This window comes from Amia ocellicauda, chromosome 7, assembly GCF_036373705.1.
Source record: "Amia ocellicauda isolate fAmiCal2 chromosome 7, fAmiCal2.hap1, whole genome shotgun sequence".
Lineage (NCBI taxonomy): Eukaryota > Metazoa > Chordata > Actinopteri > Amiiformes > Amiidae > Amia > Amia ocellicauda.
The window spans coordinates 12,310,646-12,328,903 of NC_089856.1; the positions used below are offsets into that span (position 1 = coordinate 12,310,646).

The 18,258-nt window shown below is 46.1% G+C and overlaps 2 protein-coding genes and 1 long non-coding RNA gene across 6 annotated transcripts; 1 reads left to right on the plus strand and 2 right to left on the minus strand.

Moving 5' to 3' along the window:
* Positions 1-4: 4 nt before the first annotated feature.
* LOC136752807 (uncharacterized) lies at positions 5-1,313 on the plus strand. Its single transcript, XR_010817345.1, has 3 exons — positions 5-251; positions 724-771; positions 1,239-1,313. It is a non-coding gene; the product is annotated as an uncharacterized LOC136752807 (long non-coding RNA).
* Positions 1,278-10,818, minus strand: LOC136752805 (protein lifeguard 2). Of its 2 annotated transcripts, none has more exons than XM_066708440.1 (12): positions 10,487-10,818; positions 7,884-8,049; positions 7,525-7,628; positions 7,136-7,200; positions 6,641-6,694; positions 6,501-6,551; positions 6,084-6,123; positions 5,104-5,141; positions 4,457-4,544; positions 4,152-4,247; positions 3,717-3,770; positions 1,278-3,557 (listed from the first exon to the last, which is right to left on the minus strand). In XM_066708440.1, the coding sequence occupies exons 1-12, from the start codon at positions 10,499-10,501 to the stop codon at positions 3,408-3,410; spliced, it is 921 nt and encodes a 306-aa protein (XP_066564537.1). In that variant the 5' UTR covers positions 10,502-10,818; the 3' UTR covers positions 1,278-3,407. The 2 variants fall into 2 exon arrangements, with proteins under 2 accessions (XP_066564537.1, XP_066564536.1); XM_066708439.1 differs by lacking the exon at positions 5,104-5,141 and adding an exon at positions 5,243-5,280 and having other exon boundaries at positions 10,487-10,816.
* Positions 10,819-12,286: 1,468 nt separating this feature from the next.
* slc61a1 (solute carrier family 61 member 1) lies at positions 12,287-16,181 on the minus strand. 3 transcript variants are annotated; one of them, XM_066708441.1, is made up of 2 exons: positions 15,532-16,181; positions 12,287-14,856 (listed from the first exon to the last, which is right to left on the minus strand). In XM_066708441.1, exon 2 carries the CDS (start codon positions 14,776-14,778, stop codon positions 13,270-13,272), a length of 1,509 nt encoding a protein of 502 aa, XP_066564538.1. In that variant the 5' UTR covers positions 14,779-14,856; positions 15,532-16,181; the 3' UTR covers positions 12,287-13,269. The 3 variants fall into 3 exon arrangements, with proteins under 3 accessions (XP_066564538.1, XP_066564539.1, XP_066564540.1); XM_066708442.1 differs by lacking the exon at positions 15,532-16,181 and adding an exon at positions 15,185-15,508; XM_066708443.1 differs by lacking the exon at positions 15,532-16,181 and adding an exon at positions 15,127-15,508.
* Between the last annotated feature and the right edge of the window lie 2,077 nt (positions 16,182-18,258).

Sequence of the window (18,258 nt, forward strand, 5' to 3'; positions counted from 1 at the left end):
CAAACCACAACATGGCCGAGGCCCACCCCCCACCATCCGGGGCCTCCATTGGACGAGCAGGCCGAGAGGAGACGCGGGATGCCCAGTGTGCCGCTCGGGGATTGGCCGGGCCCGTCTCAGACGCCAGCCGGGGCAGAGTGAAGAGCTCACCGATATCAACACTTCTATCAAGCAGTAATAAAGACGTAAATGCGTTATTGTATTATTATATTTGTTCTGTGTGTGTACTTGGCCACTTTCTGTACAGTCGGGTAAGTCACCGAGGTCTAGTCATAAATGTAAATGTCTGTTTTTATTATTTTGTATTATTCTCAGTATTATTAGCATGGTTGTTGCTGATGTTGTGGTGGTAAACTGGGGTGATGATACAAAACAAATCTATATAGTAAGTAGTATACCAGTTACCGTTTGAAGCCAATAAATGTGCAAGTTCTTACTTATCTGCATTTCATTTTTTAATCTGTATTTATTTTTCAACGTGCACAAGTGGCCAGTTCCAATACGGTATGGGAATGGGGTGTATGTGTGCAGAATAAATAGTGATTTTAAGAAAGGAAATCGAAATCATGCAATGTGCATTACGTAGTGTACAAAGTATCGATACAGTATATTGAATATAATTTGGTCGGCTCTTTTCCATTGAGCTCTTCCTCTTGTTGTTGCAGCTGCCTTTATTCTCCCTCTCTCCTCTGTGTTAGTTATTGCATTTTCTTTTTCGTTCAGGCAATATAGCATACAAAGCGCACCTGATATTTGCATCGCATGCACTTGGTAAGAGGGGGGTGTCAATTCTACATTTCCACGCTATGATAATCTGGTCGAGAGATACGTGCAAATATGCATTATACCCTTATCGTATTGTGCAAACGTACAACAGTGTAGTTTAGTGATGGTCAAAGCTAGGTTGTCTTGGACACAGGCAGCTATTACATTTCTTAATAAAATCATTGAAGAGGCAATATTTACACACATGCTGTGTTAACTCCGTTTAGTCAAGTCTTACTCTGTACATTGCCGAAGTTGAATCACTGTTAAATAAACTGAGAATGTATTTAATACATTTAGATTCATAAACACATATCCGTGAATAATGTTGTTCCAAATTAATCAGATTAATTAATTAATTAAATTCATCAGCTCAAGCTTATGATGGTTCCAAAATTGTTAAAGAACTCACAGTAGTAAGGACATAGATTGGTTTGTTCATTTTGCTTTGTTTCACTTTTTTTTTAATCAAGAATGAAAAGGACCACCAAGGAAAGACAGGAGGCACAGGGTGGATGAAGATCATATTGAATAATTTATTAGCAATGTAGAGAAAATACAATATATGTATATATATATTCATTCATTTCTCAAAAAAATAAATCAATTAAAACAATTATAGTCATGTTTCAATGTGTGCACAACAGAGCAGGCTGGTGATGCGATTTGGAGCAGGCTAATTACACGACACAAAACTATCGGATCAACGCGAAGTGCAGATTTGAATCTATCCGTAGGTATTTATATACTGTACACATCCTCGTTAGTGTCGGGGGGGGAAAAATAAATCCTCTTCCGGATACACCTTAACACCGAAGTTCCCACAACCACACACCCGCCATTCTCCTTGTTGTGACGTTTGTCATTATTCCTGAAGGCCACCAATACAGTTAGTTAGGAATAAATCAAGAAAAGGACTACTACTGTGGAATAACTCGCTCCAAAAAAACTCAAACTCCCAACCCAGAAACACCCTAAAGAAACGAGACTGGCAAACATTTCCATAGCTTGCATTTGCACTTGCACTATTGTGAGCTCCAGCTTTGCAACTACGCCATTAATATCTTGTCAACCACCGGTGAGTCTCTCTCCAGTACTCCAGCCTCACATTTTGATCTCTCGGTACCAAGTGAAGGCAGAAGAAAATGTTAGCAGTGTGCTCCTCTCTTTGGCGTCCCACATCTCCCCGGGGCAACACACAAGAATGACACTACAGAGGCAACAACGAGAGACAGCTGCTAAGTCTACTTGACATGACTCCTAAGGAGAAATGGCTCACAAAGGGTTTCGAACCCTATATTTCTATCAGAAGCAAAATTTAATGTTCAAATAAATCACTCAATGCATAAATGAAGAAAACAGGCACACATACAAGTTTTACAAAATTCTGTACAGCTAAACTCGGGAAAGAAGGTTGGGCCGAGCTGCAGGAGCTTCGATGTACAGATTGACACTTCACTCTGCAGACAAACTGCACATTGCACGCTAACTACCTTCAGGAAGATATTTTTTTAAACCTATCGTCCCCCAGTATACTACTATTATTAGTAGTAGTCTTAGAAGTAGTACTGCTGCCTCCTTAACATTCAGAGCAAGGACAGCGGTGGTTGCATGGTCTGCGTTACAATGCAGCAATGTGGTGGGCAAGAAGCGAAAGGTGCTATACAGTCTGGACACAGTACTGAAGCACTAGCAAGCATGCACACAAAGGGTTAAGCATGCAGGCCAGTGTGGAGGGCAGGTCTGGAGAACTCCTTCTGTAGCAACGCAGCCCGCCGAGTCAGTATGGAGGGTTCTTGCACTTCCATCCCCATTCCAAACAGCACAAACAGCAGCTCCTATCCCATAATCTCTGTTGGTTTTTGTGCTACAGATCTTAATTGCTTATTTGAATCATTAATTGAACAATGCAGTATACAGTTCAATTAAGTAATTTAGAGCTCTATTGGAACAAAAATCAGCAGTGCAGGGGTCCTGTCATAACCCCTCTGATCAGCTAGTGAAACCGAGCCTCCACTTCTTAACTGACCTACGTCCGAAGACAAATCCAATCATTGGAGATCAGCTGGGATAGAAAGTGACACAAGGATGGAATGGAAGACCCGAGGTAACCTCCCTACACTCTAGAACATTGCTTTCCTCATCGTAAAAGGTGATAGAAAAATATTTTACTTTTCCAAACTAATTTCCGATGTATATATTTTTTTGGTTTCCTTTTTTAACCGGTGCATAGTGGCTAAGTAGATTGCGGTCCCAGAACATGCGAGTGTATTAAAAGCAGTTGAGCCGAGCACATCCCCAAAACAGGAGACAGGAATGGAAGCAATACTCTGTACTCCCCAATTCCTTCAGCTCAGCAAACAGATGGGAGGGTGACAGAGATGACAGCTATGTCTAAAATAAACACGTTTAATTTTATGCAAGCTAGCTGTACAACAATAAGAATAAAAGGATCTGAGAACAAACAGCTCCTGCCAGTTTTAAAGCTTCTGATTTACAAAATAAAGAAATGAAAAGACTACACCAGTGCAACACTACATCTATGCCAGTTGGAAGCTTAGTGGATGCAGGTTGAGACGTTTTTTGTTTGAAATGGGGGGAGTCACTGGGCGATGAGGATAAGTACTTGGGGGGGAGGGGCGTTATTCTCTCTGGGAACCAAATATCTGGAGGAAGAAGGAGAAGATATAGATAATATCCAGGTAGATGTTGAGAGCTCCGAAGATGTATTCCTCTGGACTCATAGCATAGCGCCGGTTCCCCATCAGCAACTGGGTGTCAAACGCCAAGAACTGAAAGAGAGAAAGAACGAGAGAGACGTTATTCACAGATCATGGGTGTGCGGGGAGGTGTGAGAGAAGTGGGGATGAGGCAGGAAAGAGGGGGAGTTGTTTACCTGTGCAGGGGAAAGGAAGAAGGCAGAGATGTTTAATTTAATGGTGTTCACTTACCATGGTGAAAAGAATTGCCCCCAGAACTGCGTAGAGTGCTTGCAACCAGGGCACCTGCAACACAGACCCAAACAACACAACAGAGTCACTGAGCTGTCAAGACCGGGGCAGGTGAAGAAAGGGGTGGGACTGGGTTAGGGGCAGGGAACTGTGGGTAGCCTATTCCGGGTTAAGGGGTACTAGTAGTAGAATTCATCCGCAGGGTTCGTGGGTAGGGGCAGGAGTGTGGGACTGGTTTGGGACACAGTTCTTAAGGGGTGAGTGCAAAGGTTGAAGGTTAAAGGGATGTTCACAGGTGTGTTTCTGGGATAATGTTGTTTGAGGTTGCACTTGGGTTGAGTGGAAAGTTAGGGACTGTGGTAACTGTGGCAGTGTGGTTAAGGTGACATGAAAAGAGTATGAGTTTCAAAAAGGGCTGGGAGCTAGAGGACTTACATATCCGAATGGCAGGACCACTGCCAGGATAATACCACTGAAGAACATCACCATCACCAGTGCAAACAGCACACCCTGGCAGGAGGTGAAGTCAAACTGAGAGAGAGAGAGAGAGAGAGAGAGAGAGAGAGAGAGAGAGAGAAAGAGAGAGTCAGTCATGGATAAATCATACTAACACTGACCCACATAGAGTGAGTCAGTCACTGAGAGGTCACATTGTAACACTGACACACAGACCCACATAGAGAGAGAGATACAGTGCACACACACAATGCGAAGCATGGGGACACTGCCTTCTCTCTCACCTTGGTCTGGAAGCTGAAGATCGTGATGGACAGGCAGACCAGGGCCGTGATCCCCAGACACAGCAGCACAGACTTGGTATTGTAGTAGCTACGAGGCAGAAAAGAAAGGATAGAGGGCAAAGGAGAGAGAGAGTGGGAGAAGACAAGAGAGAGGGGATCTGATATACATGTGCACAGGAGGGCCTATGTAAAAATATGCTAAAACGCAACAAAAATAAATATCGGTCCATTTGAGTATCTGTTCATCTGTGTTAAGAACTGATGTGCCACAGAAGTTTGGAAAAGCTACACATGACAAGAAATAACCATGGAAAAGGTATTGATCGAAGGAAGTGGAAACATCTTGGGGAGGCCATCATCATGCAGTGGACCAATACAGGCTGATGATGATGATATGTCTATCTATCTATCTATACATACAATTAGCACAGGATTCTCACTAAAAGCAATATATATTTATGTTTATAATGTTGGTGTCCTGCACAAAATTTGAAGTCGTTAGGCAGAGACTAGTGTGGATGAAAAGCCATGAGTGAAATGGGGGAAAAGCAATAGTTATAGCTTTCTCATACTGACATGTATTACAGCACAGGATGGTACGGCACATGGGCAGGCAGACAGACAGACACACAGGTAGGCAACAGTACCTGGACACAAAAGCCATCATGTTGGCCATGCTGACAGTCTGAGGCAATGACAGCACATGCCAATGGAAAAAATGAAATAAAATAAAACAGGACAGGACAGTGAGAATAAAGATGGACAGACAGACAGACAGCACTATACCTGGACAGCATCCCTGTCATGTAAGAGAGGGAGAGGGTCTGGAACGGGAGATGAGAGGGGTTAGTCAGTTGGATTTGTCGATACCTGGCTACTGGCCCGTAAAAAGTTATCAAATAAAATAAATGCAAAATGGAAACAATATCACTCACACACACACACACACACACACACACACACACACAGAAATACCCCTGATCATTAATAATCTGTAAAACACTAAATAAATGGGAGATGGTCCAATTGAGCTCAGTGGTCTCCAGCCCATAGTCCTGGAGATCCCCAGTCCAGTTAGCTCAATATAGCCCCCATGAATTGCTGAAGAAGGGGAGCACATGTTAGTTAATAACCAACTAAATAAATCAAGCTTTTTTGTCAGGGAAGGGAAGTCTGGTCAAGCCCACCTTCTTAAGGTATCACAATAAATGGTCTCCGATCTTTGTATAATCGATTCGATGGTCACCGATCAGACCTGCTGAACTAGGGCTGTACAAGGGCCAGGCTGGATGTCCAATTCTCCTGTGGTATAATGCAAGAATGCCCAGAGGAGCTCAAGGACTTGCACTGGACTATTTTGGACTGGGTGGGAGTCAGGACACACTGTCCCTGCTGTGGTCTCCCTCTCCTGCCCACTGCCTTCTCGGATTCGTTCCTGCTGGTTAAATATGCAAGAGGCAGCAGAGGGACGCAGAAACGTCAGGCCCAGTGGTTTCTGTCTGTGCCGAAGCCTTTTCATATTACTTCATATTACATAAATTAAAAAAAGTTGTAAATGAATACGAGAAAGGGAAAGATGCATCATTAATTATCCAGGAGCTTTTGATACGGAGTAACTGATACTCACAAACACAGCCAGCAGGATCAGGTTCCAGGGAAACTGCCTCCTGAAACAGAGCACACACAGGGTCGGGGTGAGAGTCGTGCAGACTACCTCCTCACTCGCCGCCACCTCTCTGATCCAAAAACTTTTGATTTAATGGTGCTCGAGATTCTGCAATCTGATGACCAGGGAAAAGGGCTGTCTAGGAGCACAGACAGAGCGGTCCCAGATCCCCCCCTGGTTGTCTGACATTTTAATAGCTCTGTGGCGCCGGGGGGTTCGGGGGTAGTTGGTCAAATCTGGCCGACAGGATCAAGCCAGCAAATCTCAAGTTAATGGAGGGCTAAGAAGGTGGGGGTACACTGAATTACACCCCCCAAATGAACTACTGCTTGTTAGTCATCAATACAGTATATCATATATTAATAATGATAATAATACCTTGGTCCACTGCAGCAGGATAGGGTCAGGTAGGTGATGAAGAACACTGCACTGTTGAGAATCAGAACAGGTTAGTATTAGTAATAATAATACAAATAATCATAATAATATACTTATTTATTTATTTCTCTGTTACTTACTAGGAAGCCCAGTACCAGCCAGGGTTGCCCTGAATGTAGACTTTGATTGGATCACTGTGGGAGAGACAGGAGATATTACTTACAATATAGTGGTTATGGAGGAAAATGAGACAGCCCCTGGGTATGTCCAGGACCTGGGCTGGAGACTCTTGATCTACAATACACAGTACACAGTACACAAACTCACACACACGCACACAAACACAGACACAGACGCACACAGACACAGACACAGACGCACACAGATAGAGACACACACGCAGACAGACACACGCACACAGACACACACGCACACAGAGACAAACACATGCACACAGAGACGCAGACACACACAGATAGAGACGCACATGCAGACACAGACCATCAGTTGTTGTGCCACACTCAGGAAATGTCAAGCACTACATAAACACTATAAACTGCACAATACATACAAAAAACACACTGCGCACAGACGTGCAGGACAGACCACGCCCCCTTTACACTCAGGACACGCACCAGAAGGTGAAGAGGGCGACAATGGCCACGGTGACAGCCAGCTGGATCATCAGGATGACGTAGACCTGTAGGGAGACCAGCACAGGTATCACACATCAGGCAACACATCATGACTTCACAGGGGGGTGTGTAAGGTGTTTGCTTATACACACGCACACAGGGAGAAGTTTACAATCCGTGATTTGTCTGTTCTCCCCCAACTGTTTTGTTAGGTGTGTCACTGCCTCTCGCCACCAGAGAGAGCTCTAGCCGAAGCTCCCCCCAGTTCAAACTTATCCCAGTTCACAGGCTACAGAGCAGCAGGGAGAGGCTGAACAGACACTCCCAGAGGGATGGGGGAAAAAGGACGGGGGGACAGGCAGCAGGCAGGACTCCCGTGTCTCCTGTACCTTCCTGATGAAGACCCGGCGGATGTTTTTGTCGTCCCAGCTGAATTCTGTCAGCATCTCTCCGTCGCCAGCGTAACCGCCGTTGCTGTAGCTCGGGCTGGTGTCTGGGGGAGAGGTATAGAGTGTGAGAGAGAGGGGGAAGAGAGAGAATGGGAGAGGCAGAGGAAGAGATTGAAGGGTTGAAAGAGAGAAAGAGGGAGACTGATTTATTGAAATAGTGAAGCAAAGGATCTACAGAGAGAGGGAGCAAAAGGAACAAGAGGGGGAGGGCAGGTGAAGCAACAAGCATTTGGTGAAGTGGCCAGGGAGGGAGGGAGAGAAAGTGAGAAAGAGAAGAGGGGTTGTGTTGTGTGACTCACTGGGATCCACGTAGGCCCAGCTGGGGTGCAGGGGGACGCTGGGGGGAGGCGGGGGTCCCGCGCTAGTCTTGTTGTCTGGCGCTGTGGCTTCCTCATAGCTGGGCGGGGCTGTGGTCATAGCTCCCCCTCCCTCTGGCCCATTAGCCGTCTTGTTTGTCACCGAGATCTGAAACGAGCACGAGAGAGCGGCACGGTGAGAGGAGGTTTCTGATAGACAGGAGTAGGCCATGAGAAACAGCTCTCCTCCACACTCCCCCGTCTGTCCTCTCTGCGCTCCGCCCACCTTTAATCGCCTCTCCTCGCTTTTCAGTTTCCTCAGTTTACACAGCAAGAAATGTGTGTGTGTGTGTCTGTGTGTGGTGAGGAGGTGACAGGGGACTCAAAGACACTGGCCCTCCCATCTCATCTGCATTTTATTTTTTTAAGGATAGTTTATTTTTTTGAAGAACACAAAGAATACCCAAAATGAATCAATTCAAAGTCCGAACCCAATCCCAGGCAACAGCGTCCTGACTCCACCACCTCTCCCTCTCCACAGCAGCGTTGGTCCCTTCGTCATTGCGTCCCTTGTCCCTCATCCTCTCAGCCCAGCACAAGCAGATTCCCCTTTTGTTGCTAATTGTACTGGCTCCTCCCAGCCTGTAGCTGGGGTTTGCCATGACTGGGCATCTTAGTGTCAATCTGGGGAAAATGTCACCAGGCCTGGCTCCCTTAGCATTGCACTGCGTGGAGTGTCAGATTGGTCGTATATAAGATCGTATATTAAAGCCCCCCTGATGGGTGTGAGACAGGTTGCACTGCTCCCCCAACTCAAGAGTTACTTCAATTTCTTTCCCACTGCTTGATCCGTTAACCAATACGGCCTGGCAGCGGTTCCCCAGGTCCGAGGACCAGTCACCTTGAACAGGGGTCCTCCTGAATCACACTTTCCAGAAAACACTCTACCCAAAACCACAAAACATATCTGCTTCCCAGAGCTCAGCAGGCATCCCTGTTCCCGTAACTCCCCCATACAGACTCCCTGCCTCAAGTTAAACCCTTGCCTCAGTCTGCTGAGACTCTGATCCAGTCAGATTAATGAAGGTGTGTTTTTTTTTTTCTTTCTATTATTATTGTTGCTTTCAGCATGCAGGCCCAAGCTCTTCCTCCTGTGAGTGAAGAGTACGTGATCCTGACCCCGCCACACAAGAGCGCCCCAGACTGTGCTGCTCTGGCTTGTGCTCGAATTGGTGCCAGCAGAATTCGGGCCTCAAGTCAAGATCTCCAGAACACTGCTGGAGTGCCCTGGCCAAGTGACCCAGCTCTCTCTCCATTTGAGTTGATTGGTTTGGCCCTGAATCTGCTTCCTCACCACCGTCCAGCACTGTGGTCTCTATACTCCACTGTCTTGTGTCCGCTGTGTGCGCCATTGTCCCCCTGATAGGTCACATTCTTTCCCTCTAGTACCTCAATACCTTATCTCTTCCATCCCATACTGTTATTGCTCAGCTATGTCTCCTTATTAATATAATCCATGGCCACGCATTCACACCCCACTATCCCCAAATGTCTTTCCTTCGTAGGACGCAAAACTCTCCCAATGTGGGAGTACAGAGACGCAGTTCCCGGTTGCAAAGCCCCGTCGCCACCAACATTCAGCTGACATCGGCCTAAATCTTGAAGATCAGCCTCTGGTGCAGAACAGGGGAGAACTGGAAAGATAGTATCAGGGATTTTCAGGAGGGAGGCAGACTGAGCCCCAGACTGCGTCTCAGCTCAGATGGGGAAGGGGGGCAATTTTGCAGCTCTGGCCAATGCAGACTCTTCCCCTGAGCACGAACACGGCGCTGTATACGCCACACAGGAACTCGAGACGAGTCACTCGGGCCTCTGGGACCATCTCATTGTGACTGCTGCACGTTTCAAAGTTCAGGAGATGGTAAAAGGGAATTAAATAATTCCTGTATTTCTCCCCCTCTCCATCTGCACTGCCCTACGAAATGCACCAGAAGACAGAGAGCGATTTGAGAGAAAAATATATTAAAAACACAGCTACACAGTTTTGCCACCTCTTCCTGCCAAGACACCTCTTTTAGCAGATGGATGGAGGGAGCAAGTGAGTGTGAGAGAGTGGGGGGGGCAGGCAAGTTACATAATAATAAACATGATATATCCCTCCATCACATCATGCTTTATTTCTCAGAAACACAACAAACAAAAAAATCATGAGAAAAAACAATAAAAAAAAAAAAACTATAAAAACTATCGGACAAAACCACCCATTTAAATAAAAAAACTCTGCAGCCCTGTGTAAAAGCTATCCAGCTACTGTTCTGTTGCCATTTTTGACAGACACATCTCTACAAGATGAGAGCAAAGTGGAGAAAGAAGCAAATGCGCAGGCTGAAGCACAAGAGGTGAAAGATGAGGCAGAGGTCCAAGTAAAGGCCAGCTCCTCTACTGCAGCCGTGATGACCCCGCTCCCCTTCACCTCCACCTCCACCCTGCAGAGCCAGAGGGCGGTGCCATCGACCGATCTCCAACACCCGAAAGCCACCCAACTTCAGACTGAGACTGCGTCCCTAGCCAGCACTGTCACATCTGCGTATGTTCAAGAGTCCTACCTTCCCCTGAGTCATAGTGGCAGCGTCTCCCTCCTGTTGTTGCTGCGGTTGTTTATCTCTGGAGACTGAATAAAGCTGCTTATTCTTCCCTGCTTCAGTTGCCTGCTGTCTCTGACCAAATACTGCAAAACAGACCAGAGGCTGAGAAAGATGGACAGATGAGACCGATACAGAGAGAAACAGAGAGTCTGCGAATCCCTGACTTGCTTCTGTAACTGGTTTGCAAAAAAACAAAAAAAAGACCCTTAATACCGCAATAGTAGGCTAATCCAGCGCCAGTGCAGTTCCCTCTCTCTCTCTCACTCCCCCCTCCCTTGTGCTAAAAAGGACATTCTAGCAACATCCAGGTAGAGCAACTGCATTGATGGAAGCCTGAGATGTACCATTCCAGCCAGCACTGGGGGGGGAGTTGTTGTTAGGGCAATGTGCTTGTATCCATGTGTGACTAGTGATGCAACCAATACCCAGAGAGATCTAGATTCATCGCTCTGCAGCTAGCATGAGGGAAGGGGAGGGGAGGGGGGTGGGAATTTTTTTTCTTCCAGAGCTTGCTCTCTCTCTCTCACACTCTGATTATTTATTTTTCCCCCTATTTCTTTGGGTGACAGACACTTCACACACAATTCACATTTCTGCCTGTGAGAGAGAGAATAATCTGCAGAGATCTGTGAAGAGAGCAATCTGCCCTGTAGAGAGAGAGAGGCTGACAGAAACAGCGGGAGTGTGCTGGACGGCACTAGAAACAGCTGAAACCCAGTGAAAGAGACAAAAAGGAGAGAGAGAGAGAGTGAGTAGTGGGCAGCAGGTTAATTGATTCCACTCAGTAGGCCAGGAGTCAAGAACTGACGAGATCGGGAGGGGGTCAAAAAATGAGAATGGCTAGAGACAGCAGAGAACAGAGTTAGGAGACTGGGCCAGGCAAAGCACTGAACAAGCACACCAGGACACTCACTGTAATAAAACTAAAATCCTCCTCTTCCTCCTAACAATCTTCATCCTCATGGCAATGCTAATTAACCAGCCATTGTGCAAATTTTGCATCTGGTCAGCTTAACATGTCCACCAAGATTCCACAAGCCCCAGGCACTGCTATGACCGGCCCTCTTAGGCAGGGGAGCAATGGCCTGTGTGGGACACAGTCTCTGGGATGCAACAGTTGTGCAAAAACACAAAGGAGAGGGAACTAAAACAAACACAAACCAATCACAGGGAAGCCTTGAAATGTTGTAACAGTCTTTTGTCGCATGTGCGCCAGTGAGCACAGGTTTTGTAACAAACTGGTAAAGGGGTTAAAGTGGGGCTTTAATCCCTGGATTTAAAGACATGCACTGAGCCTCTTATGCAGTCTGTCCATGATCCCTCCTGTTTTCCAGCACCTAGCTTGTGTAACACACTCTGCTACTATTGCACTTAGCTGTTAGAGCCCTGGTGTCAGTGTGCCTTACTTAAATCACAGCTTCTCCATTGTAAAATTAAAAGAGAAAAAATGAAATAAAAATCTGGTAAAGGATGGTACACCTTGCACAATAATGGATTCTGGACCTAGAAGAGGTCGTATTTCTGCCAAGAAATAAAAAATAAAAAATAAAAATAAAAATAATAATAATAATAATAATTAGTTATCTTAACACCTGGAAGCAGGGCACTAGAGACGCAGTCGTGGGTTGTTGGCACCCCCGTGTGGTATAAACGCCCATGCTGTGAAATGTGGGCGGTGATCTCAGCCAGCGCAGAATGGTTCACCCGACCTCTCACTCCCTCTTCCCCTGACTCCCAAACATAGCACACAGTACAACAGTGCTCATCTTAAGGTTTTAATGTAAAATAGACAGATGGCGAGCATGCTTGCAACAATGCAAGTGAAGGGAAGGGAACAATGCAATATGAAGGTCAAAGACAGCGCTGACTTCAGTTCTGCCCTGCGGTGCCCTCTCGCTTTACAAAGTCTTAAAAAGTCTTAAAATGAAGATGTTGCTCTTCAAACATTCTCCTTCTTTGTATGAAAACATGCTGGTTGGTGGCTTCCGGATAAGAGTTGGGTTTCCTTTCTTTCCTACCCTGCCGAACATGGACGCTTGTTGTCTGGGACTCCATGTGCCAGCCGGGGATCAGCCAGAGCCGTTGAGGTTGGGTGAATCCCCTCAAGATGTCTGATTCGGGGAGAGCTGTAATCACGGCAGGGTTTCCTGTCAGCGTCCTTTTCAGTGAAACTGTGGCTGGAGCTCATGAGGGGCCAGAGAGACATCCAGAGCAGCATGCTTCTCCCCATTTCAAATTCCATTCAAATAATTCTTATGGTTTCATGTTTTTTATTTACATGTTTGTGTGGTAATATACATATGCACAAAAAACCTGCAGAGGAGCTTCACACAAAGCTTATATTGTCCACCAAGACAGCATTTCCCAGCCTTGTCAAGCCTAGGTCACACCTATTTAATAGAACACATTGTGTGTCTGCCTGCCCCCACCCCTCAGTATAAACTTGAAACACAAACCTGTCAGCAACATATTTAATTTTACACAAGTTGAGATTAAATTTATTGATTCGTTTATTTCTCTCGTGTGTGATGTTCCGAAAATTCCAGCGCACACCGGTTCATGCCTGAAGACCGTGGTGGACATTTGTATTTACATACATTCTTTACCTGCCCACTGCTGGTGAGAAAAGGTACTGTGGTACCTGAAGTGTACTTTTGACAAGTTCTCCTATTTCTGTCCTTGTGTCAGCTCCTCTGGTGATGCCCCTCAGCTTCAACCACACTTCTGCTTTAATCAAGTCTCTCTCAGTGCTCACCCTCTCCCCTGCCCTCCTCCCCGCTCTCCGGGCCCCCCGACACCTCCAGTCTGAGCTGGGGGTCGTGTCGACCCAGGGTGAACAGGCTGACCCCAGCCAGCAGGGCGGCGAGCATCATACCTGCACAGCCGGTGAACATGTGGCGCGTGCCGCCCCCACCCTCACCCTCGCCCCCAGGGGCGGACACCTCGCCGTGCAGAGCCAGCAGCCCCAGGCAGGCCAGCAGGTGGAGGGGCAAGCGGAACCAGGCCAGCACCCCGGCCCGGCGCTCCTGGGGAATCACGCGACTCTGCAGGAAGCTTACGGCTGGGAAGTACAGCCCGCAGGCCAGCTCCAGCAGCAGGAAGGCCAGGAAGGACTCGTGGGGCCGGGGCTGGCCGGGGGCGGTGGAGAACACCAGCATGAACAGGGCGAAAAAGGCCAGCAGGGCGGCCAGGCAGAGCAGGTGCACGGGCTGCAGGCGGTAGCGGCTGGAGGAAGCCAGGCGGTACAGTGAGGAGCCGGCCATACTGGCAGCCATCAGGCAGGAGAAGACTATGCCCAGCGGGGGGCCGTGGGGGTCCAGCACAGGTGTCCACAGGAACACGAAGATGTACAGCACGCTCTCAAAGGCCGCCTGCAGGCCCCCCAGCAGCAGCACCCGCCGATCTGACAGCAGGCAGCGCAGGCCCTCCAGGCAGCTGCGGGAGAAGCGCGCTCTCATGGGAGCCGAGAGCGGAGCGGCAGTGGTGGAAGAGGAGGAAACAGAGCTGCCCTGAGCCCCCTTCTTCTTCTTCATCATCATCGCCATCCCTTCCTCCCCCTCCTCCTCTTCCTCCCGCCCCCAGTCACGCAGCACCACCCAGCTACACAGGCCCAGACAGGGCACGGCCGCCATGAAAGGCGCAACCGGGCCCAGCCCCAGCCACTCCGCCAGCAGGTTGGCCGTCAAGCCAGCACCCACCGCCAGGCCGTGGTTCCAGGTGGCAGCGCGGGCGAAGGTAGCTGGGATCCACTCCACAGGGAAGTCATGGGCCTCCACATGGCGCTCTACGTACCAGGCCTCGAAGGCAGTGGCCAGCAGGGAGGTGGACAGCCCCCCCAGCACGCGGCCCAGGATCAGCACAAAGTAATCGCGCGACAGCTTGGTCAGGCAGCAGGCAGTGTATGCCACGCAGAACAGCAGGCAGGTGCGGCGGCGGCCCAGGGCCAGGGGGAGCCAGCCCGCCAGGGGTGCCAGCAGCACGCAGGAGGCCAGGCCGAACACATACAGGATGGCAATCTGCGACTCCAGGAAGTTGTAGTGGCGGTACAGCTTGTACAGGTAGGGCCCCTGCAGCCAGTCGGCCCACAGCGCCAGGAGGTAGCCACGCAGGAACAGCGTCTGGAAGCAGCGGAAGGCGGGGTTGGCGGAGGCGGCGGGGGCGGACTGGCGGCGCTGTGCGCGGCACGCACTCAGCTCCAGCCCCAGGCATAGTGCCAGCAGCACCACAAGTGCCAGATAGGCAGTCACCAGCATGCTGCCCGGCTCAGCGTCTTTCCCCAGCTCTGGAGGCCCCCTGGTGTCTCTCTCTGGTTTACAAGATCAGAAACAGACCTGCAATATACCAAGAAAGATGACATGGAGGCAGTTTTAAAAACAAGGACTCGTATCCCTCGGGAAACAAAGTAAGATGAGACAATTAGGCAGTTTACAAATTAAATTAAATATCCAGATGAACACAAAACAAAACTGCTTATCCTTACTGTTAAGCCCTTTAAATCGCTTTAAATACAAAAAGTGCATTTAATTTTAAGTGCGTATAATTATCTCCGCAGGGATATGCAAACATGACAATCCAAGCAAGCACAACGAAGGGCAGTAAACCTGAAGCCAGTAGCCCGTTTGCAGGCATTACACCGGGGGACGCATGGACCTGTCCCACCTGTGTGCGGGAATCCTGCTGTTCAGAGGCGAATCCCGGCTGGTTCATCACCATCAACCAACACACCAGTTTTAAAAAGTGTCTTTCCTGTTGATCTTTTCTACCGATGTATTGCGTACGACACTGTCGCCTTCCTGGGAACCTGCCACGTTGTATGACATGATGGTGACACTCGTGTTTAACATTAATCGACCATAACGGATTACGGAAGCCGGTGCGTCATTAACGAACTGAAATAAATACAGATCAACATGTGTTTTGTATGCACGCGTTGAACACACGACTATAATAAATCTTTTGTTTTTTCTTTGAAACGTAATATCCATTGTTGGTTTAAATAAACTTACCTTTGCTTTTGTATTCTTGTCTCTAGATGGATTTCATCTTAAACCTCCAAAGGACTTGCGTGATATTTTCGGACTGATAGTTTAGCTTTAGAATCGGAAAAGGGCTTGTGTAAGACATGCATTTATTATACACCAACTTGGTACACATTTAATGCATATTTATGTTCCAGCCAGTTGGGTTGACAAATGTTTACTACAAATACTGTAAATAACTTCACTGTCACATATTTTGGTTTCTCTAAAGCTGGTCTTGTATTCATGTACTATATATTACAATATATATATATATATATATATATATATGTATATATAATTAAATCCGTTAAAAACCACACTCCCCGTCCGGTTTGAGTGGCTTAGTAACACAGTTCAGCATTTACACTCCACTTCCGGGGTTTTGTAAAAAGGAAAATAACACCACGCCCACCCGCTTGTAGCCGCTGTGGACAGAACTTGTCATGTGATCTGAGCGCTTTACAGCACAGATGATAATATCACTACACCAGCAAAAACCTGCGGCAACCTGGTTTATCATGATCTGGTTTTCATGTCCTTTTCAATGTTTTTTTTTATTATCAACATATTTCCCTTTAATTGAAATGAGAACATTTTGATGTCAGAGCTGCAAGAGAGTGATTGTACTTGACAGAATGATATTAATATGGCATGGTAACATTGACAGTTTAGATATGTTCAGTTGTGTAAGTTTGTTGTATACTAATACCAATAAATAAAGAAGACATTACACAGTGTGAACCATATTATTATTCGAATGGCTGATGAAGTACTTTGGAAAATGTTTCTGCTTTCAATTGTATACTTTGCTTAGGGACAGCAATGCCCACTTGTATCTCTACATTCAGTCAACCAGTAAAACACATTGTAAATGCTTTTATATTTAAAGATGTGCACTATTTAAAATGTATTTGAATTAAAGCTGAATAATTATTTCCCAATGTATCACAAAATGCTAAGAGATCTGTTACCAATTCTGTAGAAGCTGAAAGAAGTGTTTCTTCTTATGACCAAGTATTTACAGAACAACATCAGTCTGTGAAAGGCAGGGTTAACCATTGCCATGGCCTTAATTGTAATACCAACATGCTAAGTGACGCTTAATGTGCTGCTTATTATATTATGTTTGTAATATTTATGTTGCAGCATTGCCATTATGATTTCAGTATTTTTATATTAATTGTTCCAGCAATCATCAGTTGTGTGTTCTTACTGGTAAACTGAAACATTTAAATCGATGTAGATATTCTAACAAATAAATTTGAAGATAGTAATTAAGGGGATCGATGTCCCTTTAAATAAGCTTGAGTTGCTCCTGCCGCTTAATCAATGTGCACCTTGACTAATGACTAATTCAGAGGATTAAAGGAATCCAAAGATTATTAATCAGTAAGTGGTTTAATTAAGCAGACTACATGAGACTACTACTACTGAGAGCAGTGAAGTGCAGCTTTAGAAAGCAGGTCGCATTAAACACAGGGCCCTACTTCAACCTCATTTCTTAGTCACTTAATGGAACTAATTATACACTTAGCTGAACCAGTTTCCTTGGTGTAATGCAGGATTTTGATTTTAAAGATTTATAAAAAAATCTCCTGGATTCAGCCCCCTAAATAACTAAATTGCAAGAGCACTACATTATTACTGCTACAATGCACACACTACATTGCCACACACATACACACACTATTACCGCAACATATAGTAAACTATTAATTGTACATACACACACATACTACACTACACTATTGTTGTTGATGTACGCTACACTTGAGATTATCAGTCAATCAATCAAACTTTATTTATAAAGCACTGTAAAACAACCAAGTAGACCAAAGTGCTGTACAGAAATATAAATACACATAAAATAGACCAAAATAAACATAATAAATAAACAAAATATCAATGTCAATCGTCAAAGGCCAAAGAAAAAAGGTGGGTTTTAAGAAATGTTTTAAAAAAGACAATGATGGGGACTGTTTAATAAACAATGGCAAATCATTCCACAGTTTAGGAGCTGCCACAGCAAAGGCACAATCCCCTCTGAGCTTACGCTTTGCTTTGGGCACAATCAGGAGCAATTAAATTAATTAAATAAATGAAGCATTTCTATTGGAATAAACAACAATACATGTTTTGGCTTTCTTTCTTTCTTTCTTTCTTTATTTCAAACTGAAAATTCCCAGTCAAACTCAGTCCAAGCCCACAACACAGTGTATTGGATTAGCCAATAAGCACACTGGATACTACATAAGGCTAGTCTGTCCTCAGGTGATGATCTAGAAACGCCAGGATCCTCTTCCAGGCATCCTCCTGGGCCACAGCGTGGGGCTGGAGCTGACCGCCCCAAAGAGCGGTCACTGACAGAGGGACAGAGAGAGAGACAATGTATTTGCAAAAGGTCTCTAAATAGCATATAGTAAAGTATTTGGATCCTTATTGGATAGTGTTTGTAGTTTGTCTGCATTTACTTTGTATTTTACAAGCTGGCCAGTCCTGCTCCCCTTTACACTGTTCTGAATGAACTGGATTTAGTGTTGGAAATGCTCTATACAGTTTTAGCACAGTGTTAAAGTTCATATAAGTTTAATATAATTTAATTTGGGTGGGGGGGTGGGAGGAGAGAAAGAGACAGATCACTGAGAGAGAGATAATGAGAGAAAAAGGAAAAGATGGAGAGATCAGTGAAATACAGTGAGGGAAAAAAGTATT

What these genes read in the sequence shown, in the direction of transcription:
- LOC136752805 (XM_066708440.1), bottom strand. An exon ending in GCCGGGTCTTCATCAGGAAG is followed by an intron (nt 7,201 to 7,524) that starts GTACAGGAGACA and finishes GTCTCCCTACAG; the next exon opens with GTCTACGTCATCCTGATGAT. An exon ending in TCCTGCTGCAGTGGACCAAG is followed by an intron (nt 6,124 to 6,500) that starts GTATTATTATCA and finishes GCTCTGTTTCAG; the next exon opens with GAGGCAGTTTCCCTGGAACC.
- slc61a1 (XM_066708441.1), bottom strand. Translation starts at nt 14,778, where the DNA reads ATGCTGGTGACTGCCTATCTGGCACTTGTGGTGCTGCTGGCACTATGC.